The sequence below is a fragment of the Trifolium pratense genome, linkage group LG2, assembly GCF_020283565.1.
Source record: "Trifolium pratense cultivar HEN17-A07 linkage group LG2, ARS_RC_1.1, whole genome shotgun sequence".
Lineage (NCBI taxonomy): Eukaryota > Viridiplantae > Streptophyta > Magnoliopsida > Fabales > Fabaceae > Trifolium > Trifolium pratense.
The window spans coordinates 54,809,836-54,818,670 of record NC_060060.1 but is presented as its reverse complement, the minus strand read 5'-3'; the positions used below and the strand labels follow the sequence as shown (position 1 = coordinate 54,818,670).

General features: G+C 31.8%; 1 protein-coding gene across 1 annotated transcript; it reads left to right on the top strand.

The window, feature by feature from the left end:
* The first annotated feature begins 1,064 nt into the window (after positions 1–1,064).
* Positions 1,065–6,106, top strand: LOC123903911. Its single transcript, XM_045953595.1, has 7 exons — positions 1,065–1,412; positions 1,920–2,005; positions 3,143–3,289; positions 3,451–3,559; positions 3,729–3,852; positions 4,427–4,700; positions 5,720–6,106. The coding sequence occupies exons 1-7, from the start codon at positions 1,289–1,291 to the stop codon at positions 5,825–5,827; spliced, it is 972 nt and encodes a 323-aa protein (XP_045809551.1). The 5' UTR covers positions 1,065–1,288; the 3' UTR covers positions 5,828–6,106.
* Positions 6,107–8,835: the final 2,729 nt, after the last annotated feature.

The following is an 8,835-nucleotide window of genomic DNA, read 5'->3' as shown; positions in this document are numbered from 1 at the left end:
ACACAAATGATCTATATGATGTAAACTTTCAATCCAACGGTGGATTTTATAAAATTTATATCGGTTAAAACGTTATTGAGAGGTGTAACATTTGGTGTCAAACTAGTTGGTGTCAACGGATCCTGACTCTATATATATATATATATATATATATATATATATATAAAAGAGAAAGAAAAACAATATTTGTTTGTTATACTAGTAATATTCACTCTTGGTGGGGGTGGAGATGGTAGGGTGTGTGGGTTCACTAGTTATTAGGAAAAAAAAAAAATAATTTCTCCCTCGTGAGTTTATGTATGGATGGGAATTTTTGGGATTGGATCTGTTAATTGGTCTTTTCTTTTCTGAAATTCTCTCATCTCACCCCCGCATTTCCATTTTTGCCATTGTTAAAAACTTCGAAATGTGTTTTTCGAAAGTTTTTCAAGTTCAAATTTGGAAAATTTTCGAAAAACACATTCTGTTAACTCAATTTTTTTGAAAAATTGGTAGTCTTGAAGACAAATAATCAAAGGGATTATCATTGAAGAGAAAATTGACTTAATATAGGAATGAAAGTATAAAAATTCATCCAAGGATACTAGGGAATAAAAATTGGATATTGGACTCCTAAAATGTCTCGATGTCTAACTCATGAAAATCAAGATGGAGTTTTCGGAACGAGGTTTATTCAAAAGATCAAAATTGTTGATAAAATTGAATTGGAAATGAAAATGTGTCATTCTTATTGCGAAATAAATAGATGTGCAAAGGGAGTTCAGATATTCTTGATTACATGTGTGCGAAATAAATATGTCAACAATATAGTTTGTAAAGAAAGTTCTCCTTACGGACAGGGTTCGAACCCCGATGATTCCACTTATCCACTTTAACGTTATTACGAGACAATACGGATATTATTATAGCTCAACGTTTAGTTAGTCTATAATATTTTTTTATATTTTTTGTTTTGGCCCTCTTGTATTTCAATTTTTTTCCTTCATACAGTATTTGGCATGGTTAGTTTTGGGATTTCACCGTTTTCACTATTTTCCTTCTAATAAAAAAAATAAAAAAAACTCTTGCAAATGTGTAATGTAATGACGAAAGCTTGAAAAGTATTCGCAGTTCACAGGTGAAAAGAGAAAATAGCAGCGAGAGGGACGAAGAAGAAAGAACAACACTCAGATTCTTCTTCTCTTTCTCTATTTCAATCCAATCGAATCATCCACAATGAACTCAATTTCATGGTTATCCAAAACCTAATTCAACCCTTTTGATGTGACATTTTACCAAACAATTTTCAATGGCCGATCACTCGGAATCCTCTCCTCTTGTTCCTCCAATTCCTCTCTCCGACCCTTCCGCGATCGACATCGAAGCTGGTCCTTCCGAACAAATTCAGTGCCGGATTTGTCTCGAAACTGATGGTAATTTATTCATTTCAATTTCAATTTTTCAATTTTCGTTTTTAGGTTAGTGCAAATTGTTCTACTTCGATTATCAATCAATGGTTATACCAATACTAATCTTTGTGATTTCAATTCGTATTCGTTTGGTTAATTTATTTTGTTTGTCGTTTCATGGTGTATTCAAAAACTTGAATTGTGAAGTTGAAGCATGTTTTTTTAATTCAGTTATACAGAAAAGTAGTAAATGAATTATGTAATTTTACAACAGTCCACAATATCTTGATCAATGATTGGGTTTTGATTCCAAGTTTTGAATTTTATTTTTTAGGAACTATGAATTTTATTTTTTAGGAACTATGTGTTGAGTGGCAATTAGGACTTTTTTATTCATGTGTAGGATTTCCTATTTTGGAGCTATGTATTGTGTGACTGCTAAAATGTGAAACCTTCGCTGTTGAGCCTCTACATTGGGATGTATCATGATATATCATATAATTTACCGTTTACCTTTTATTTTCTCTTCAGGTAGGGATTTCATAGCTCCTTGTAAGTGCAAAGGTACTTCAAAATATGTTCATCGAGAGTGTTTGGATCATTGGCGATCTGTCAAGGTAAGTTTGTTTTTAAATCACGGTCAATATTTTGAACACTGTATTAGCCTGAGTTTAATTTTCGTGCACAGTCAGTGTAAAAGGTTTTAGTTTTACACTGTCAGTCCATGACAAGTGACAACCAATCATGTGTGTGGCTTTAGAAGTGGTTAAGATAAAAATCAAATATTTCTAATGATCTGATGGTTATGATTGACTAACACTGTAAAAAATTATTAATGTATTGTATATGAATTAAATCCTTATCAGTTTGCTTCACTGAGTAGTTTATATACACCCAGCCATCATAATATAACTACAGCTTTTACAAGTGATAATTACTTATTAGTGATTACTAGGAAGGATTAAAGCCACTAGATTTAATCTAGTAGTGAGGGGTTTGGGTAGTATGTTACTATGTTAGAGGTCCTGGGTTCGATCCTCAGCTCCATTGTAAAAAATAAAAAATAAAACTTAATTAAAAAAATTACTAGGAAGGATGGCGAACAAAAGGTCATTATTTTTAAATTGACTGAAAGCCATGTTTAGAGGACGAGTTTTTTATTCCACTGATTAATTAAACAACGATGTATATTAAGTTCTTACATGTTGTACTCAATCTCATAATATTTTTCAAATCACGTGTATTACCCTGTACTTCATAGAATATCATGACGCTGCAGAGAATTTTTATTGATTTTTACCCTTCAGCTATTTCTCTATCCTATGGTTAAGTTGAGATCCTGTCCATTTCTCAAAAAAAAATAGAAAGTTCCATTTAGTAAAGCGATAGACACAATCTCTCATTTGGGCTATCTCTCTCCTATATAGAGATCTCCAAAAGAAATGTAGAGGATCTCAACTTCCCCTAGCAATACCTTACCCATTTCTGTCAGAGGAAGGGTTTGCATGTTTGCCTTCTTTATTTTAGGTATTTTGTGTTTGCAATTTTATAACCTCGATATTCTGTATTATACAAGCATCTGCGTAACAATCAGTTTTTATAATTTGCCTAAAGTTTAGTCTTTGAAGCACGACTCACTTTTGACTGGCTGTATCGTGACTTTTACTGTGATGTTAACAGTTGCATGTGTTAAACGGTGTACTTTACAATGCTTGACCTAATAAATATATGGATATTGCTTAACATTATTCCAGGAAGGGTTTGCATTTGCTCACTGCACTACCTGCAAGGCTCCATATCATTTGCGTGTTCACGTTGCTGCTGATAGGAAATGGAGAACCTTGAAATTTCGTTTTTTCGTCACCAGAGATATTTTGTCTATTTTTCTGGCTGTCCAGCTGGTACGTTAACTATTTCCATTTATCTGGCCATCCACGTACTTATCCATTTGAAATGTATATATATATATATATATATATATATATATATATATATATATATATATATATATATATATATATATATATGATCTGATTCAGCACTTTATTTCCTCTGTATGCAGATTATTGCCTCCCTGGCATACTTGGTTTTTCTAATTGATGGTTACCAACAAAGTTGGCTTCGTATTCTATGGGGTTTTGATAGTGTTCTGAGCTTCTACTATATATGTGGTAAGCGACAATTAGAGATGTGATCATCAAGATGCTTACACAATATTTTTCCATGAATTTGCTTTTTTCTCCCTTTTCCCTTGGGTTCAGAGTTTCCTCCTTCCACATATAAAATGTTACTAGTTTTGTTGTGAATTACTGAATTTTATTTTGGCATTTTCAAATGCAGGAGCTCTATTGTTTTTTGCCTTGCTTGGCCTTTCTGGGTGCTTCATTACTTGTTATGATCGAAGAGTTCGCAATGATTTGGCCCAACCTTGTAGAGAATTATGTCTTTGTTGCTGTCAACCTGGGTAACAGCACTAGTTTTATATGACTACGGGCCATTTGACATTGTTACAAACACATAAGTTTGCTCTTAGCATCTGCTTGAGGCATCATTAATTTATAACTATATTATATATAATGGCAATAACCGGTATTAGCGTACACAAATGTTCCAATGATGATAATATTGTTAATTAACCAACCATTCTCATTGTGTTAGCACAAAATATTGGTTGTAACTGCCCTTACATTCTGTAATGGGTTTTTTCAACTAAAACATTTTGTGACCGCCCTTCAAAATATAAAAGTGTCTGTCTTTCCAGTAATCATCATAACTATTGTTTTCTTATTTAATTTTATGATACCAGAACAATGATTGGAGATAGTATTTTACAAATTTTGACATTTATTTTGTTATAGATTATTTACTCTTACTATATGCTTAAGATTTATCTTTTTTGCACTGATAAAATTCAGTTGTTAATTTTTTCAAGCTCACTTATAGTGAAGTATCTTATTATTGGTTCCAAGTCTGAAATTCAGAATGGTGCTAATGATTAATAACTAATATTTTTTTATTTGTGTATGCTGTTGTTGCAGAGTTTGTGCTGACTGTCATTTGCCAGGCACTCTTTGTATGTGGACTGATTGCACTGCATGCTTTGAGAGCTGTGGAACCATGGCAACTGAGTGTGGTGGTTGTTTGGGAGGTGCTGGGGAAGCAGGGCTACCATTATTATTCATAATGGCTTTGATTGTTGTGGGACTTTTTACGGTAATTGGGATATTTTACAGTGTATTGGTGGCAACCATGGTAGGCCAACGGATATGGCAACGTCACTATCACATACTTGCAAAAAGGATGTTAACAAAGGTGTGTTTGGTTTACTTTCTCGTGTACTGCAGATTTGGTGCATTCCAATTGTATGTTGGTTCTTTGCTTCAACTCAGCTGATAAATCTAGCTTCATACCTATTGGATTTAGCCAATTAGCCCATTTAGCTGTCACTTCATTTATATAGAATTGAAATCCTATATAGAATGCAATTAGCCCATATAGAACTTAAATCCTATATTAGCCCGTTTAGTTGTCACTTCGTTAATGAAAAAAAATACTAACATTAACAATTAATTACTGACTTTGGCAATTTCAAAAAAAGAATTAAAATCCTATTTAATATCATCAGAGACATTTATTAGGGAAGGTAGAGCCAAGAATCTCAACCAAAAACTCTTCTGCTTTTGTAATGACTTATTTAGAGTTTTGCATTAGCGTCATGTCTCGATTGGAAGGATTTTTCTAATGGTTTTTGTAAAAGTAAATGTATTTCAGTAGCATACCTTTGGCTTTAGATCACATGCATTGTTGTCTATGGGGCTATTTTGCTGTACTGCACAAAGTCACCTATTAAGCATCCCTGCTACTGATATTTATTAATATTCAGATATGGCTGACTCTGAGTGGTCTGCTAACTCCTACCCAAACTCTCCCTCACCCATTCTTACCTCATTTCCTCCTCCAAGTTTCTCCTACACACTATCTGGAATTCTTCTGTCTCACCTGCTGCATATGCAAGTTTGCTACCTACCAACTTCCAAAGTTGATCCTTGGTTACACCCCCCTCATGAGTATGTGAGTGTGCATTCCCCTATTGATCTTCCATTTCTTCCTGTAGTACAATTTAGTTGTGAGGCAGCTATCTATGATAAACTAGTGAATGCATCTTTTGGCTTAACAATGGGCATGATGACATAAACATTTTGAGATGAGTTATCCTTAATATAAATACTAATATACTGATAATCCTGTGTGCTAATTTGCATGGTGCCCTGAAATATTCTGTCAATGCCTTGAATTGTTGATTTTAAAACTGTTATTACTTCTCATGATAGGAGTATGTGGTTGAAGATGTCGATGGAGAGCTGACAGGGTCTGATTGGTCTCCCCCAGCCCTCCCCCCTGAGCATATTCAACAATTGAAAACATTGGGCCTCTTATGAGTTTGAATGAGTCACGCACGAGTCATCTATTTTATGACTAGAATGACAGTAGAAGTAGACTGGCCCTCCCTTTTCGTGAAGATCTGCAGTTGATTGATAACTGTTCAATAGCCACTCAGTTCAGTTTGATTACAGTTTTACACTTGTGCTGAATTGCTAATATATGTAAATTTGTTAATTTATGATCTTTCTACTAATGTAAAGAAAATGGAAGAGGATATTTGAATGTTGAATAACATGTTACAGGTATATCATTACCATTTACCACTTACTCCCTGATATGTTGTTGCACTGCCAAGTCAGTGTTGCTTTATTTAAATTTTTATACTATTGTTAATCAAAGTATTCTAATGACAGAATTGAAGCTGTATACAATCCTCTTATTTTTATTTAAAATATACATTTCTTCCGAAGTTGAAAAGGTTCCATAATTAGTAATTAATTGGGGCTTTCAAAATATGCAGTTTAGGAAGGATTTTTTTTTCTTTTTGCTTGATTTAATTGGGGTTTTCAAATTCTGACGCCAAGTGACGGTGACTATATAGAACATTCAACTAATATGATATTATTCCCTTTTTGCTAATTTTTAATTGTTGCTTTGATAAAATAATATTTGTTTCATTAAAAAATAATTGTTTCTTTTTTATTTATGGTTTTTAAAGTTGAATGTAATATTAAATATTAAATGAGTAATCTTAGAAAAAACTATCAAGTTATTATCGATACTCAATTATTTATCGTAATGATAAAAATAAGTTGTATGAAACAATTAAATAATCAATGAATTATGAAGAAAAAAAAACAAATAATTTCATAAAATAAAAATAAAAATTGATTAGTTTTCTTAGCGTGTATAAATAACTGTCAAATAATAACTAAAATCCAAGAATGATAACTAAAATAAGTTAATTTACTTACCTTCTAGAATACTTGGGGGCTTTGGGGCACATGAGAGATAATACATTAATACTAGTATCTTATAAAATAATAACTAAAATCCACTAAAAAAATATAACTAAAATAAATTAATTTTCTACCTTCTAAAGTACTTGGGGCGCTTGGGGCACATGAGAGAGTAATAATAATACACTAATACTAGTATCTTATAAAATAATAACTAAAATCCACTAAAAAAATATATATAACTAAAATAAATTAGTTTATTTACGACATTCTAGAATACATGGGGCACATGAGAGAGTAATAATACATTAAGTATCTTATAAAATAATAACTAAAATCCACTAAAAAATGATAACTAAAATAAATTAATTTACTACCTTTCTAGAGTAATTTTGCTTTTGAAGAAATTGAATTAGCTCACTCAAATTGATAACAGAGAGAATCGAACCTCAGACCTCAAGAGAAGCACACTCTCAGGTCCCAAGCCAATACCAATGTACCAACTCAGGTGAGTTCTTTCTAGAGTCCTTGGGGCACATGAGAGAGTAATATTTGGAGGTTATTAAATAATAGCACTGCTCATTTTTCTGTTATCTACATACATTGCTTTAATTTCTATAATAAATTTCAAAAAATAAAATGAGATTCATTATATACAACTATACATCAAACCAATGTTTTAAGAACCGGACCGGACCGGCCGGTTCAACCGGGAACCGGACACAGCAGCGGTCCGGGCTAGTGCTGAGAACCAGTAGTCTGCAGAACCGGAAAAAAACCGCTTGAAACCGGTACGAACCGTCCGGAACCGTTCGAACCGGTGAACCGGGGGCGGTTTGAAAAAACCGGCCGGTTCGAAATCTTTTGAAAATTAAAAAAAAATAAAAAAATTTCAATTTTTTTTCGTTTTCTTTAATTAATATTTTTCTGAAGGAAACAAAGGAGTGGTAAGGAATTAATCCATAGCCTATATTGGAAAACCTATATTAAATACAATTTAATGTCTAGCCTATAATTTGAGTTTATTGGAAAACCTATTAAATACAATTGATACAATTTAATATAATTGATATACTTTCCTGATATGCATTGACCAGCATTGTTTACATGTCTACCTTATTGATATGCATTAATATGCATTCATTGATATCTTGATATTTGCCTTAATTGTATAATATATTCTTAATTTTTAACAAACAATTTTAAGTTTATATGATTATGTAAAGTTTATATGATTTTGTCCAATTTAAAGTTTAACGATTTATATGAATTATGAATTTCGAATTTATGTATAATTATTTGGTATAAATTATGCATTTTGGATTTATGATTTCTTTATTTTAAGTTTCTAAATTTTCTATTTTGTTAATGTTACTTTATTAATTTGTTTATTAGTTGTGAAATAAAAAAGTTATATGAACGGTTCAATATAAACGGTTTAATAACGATTGAACCGGTCCGACCGGTTGACCCTTGAACCAGTAGCCACACCGGTTCGACCTCCGGTCCGGTTCTTAAAACATTGCATCAAACAAAATAAAGATAGTACAACCACTTCTACGGGATAACACAAAAAATTCAAAATAGAGCATTTACCTGATGATAGCTTTGAATACTGATCAAGAAAGTGACACTACATACCATAATCAAGCAATCCAAATTCTTCGGTGGAGATGTTGTTTGACAAGGTGAAAAGATTATCATCATAGTGATTGAAGACTAAAAAAACAAATTTCAATTATGATTTGAATAGGTAGGTAGTAAAATTCATTGTCTTGTCTAAAATGTTGATTGATTTTAATACTTTTACATTTTTGTAATCCCTTGTCTACTCTTTATTTGAGTACATCTTATGCTGGCTTAACTTTATTTTAATATATAGAATACTTATTTGGCTTCTTAAAAGAATAATACACTACACTAACACTAATATCTTAAAATGATTTTTTTTTCGTATAACTAACTATTTAAACTAAATTTTCATTTGAAACTTTTATAAAAAAAAATTTATAAATTTATTTTTTTCACAAAATCATTTAACACTATAAAAATCTATAATAAATAGGCCTAAATCTTAAAATGACATGATTTGCAGCCTATAACAC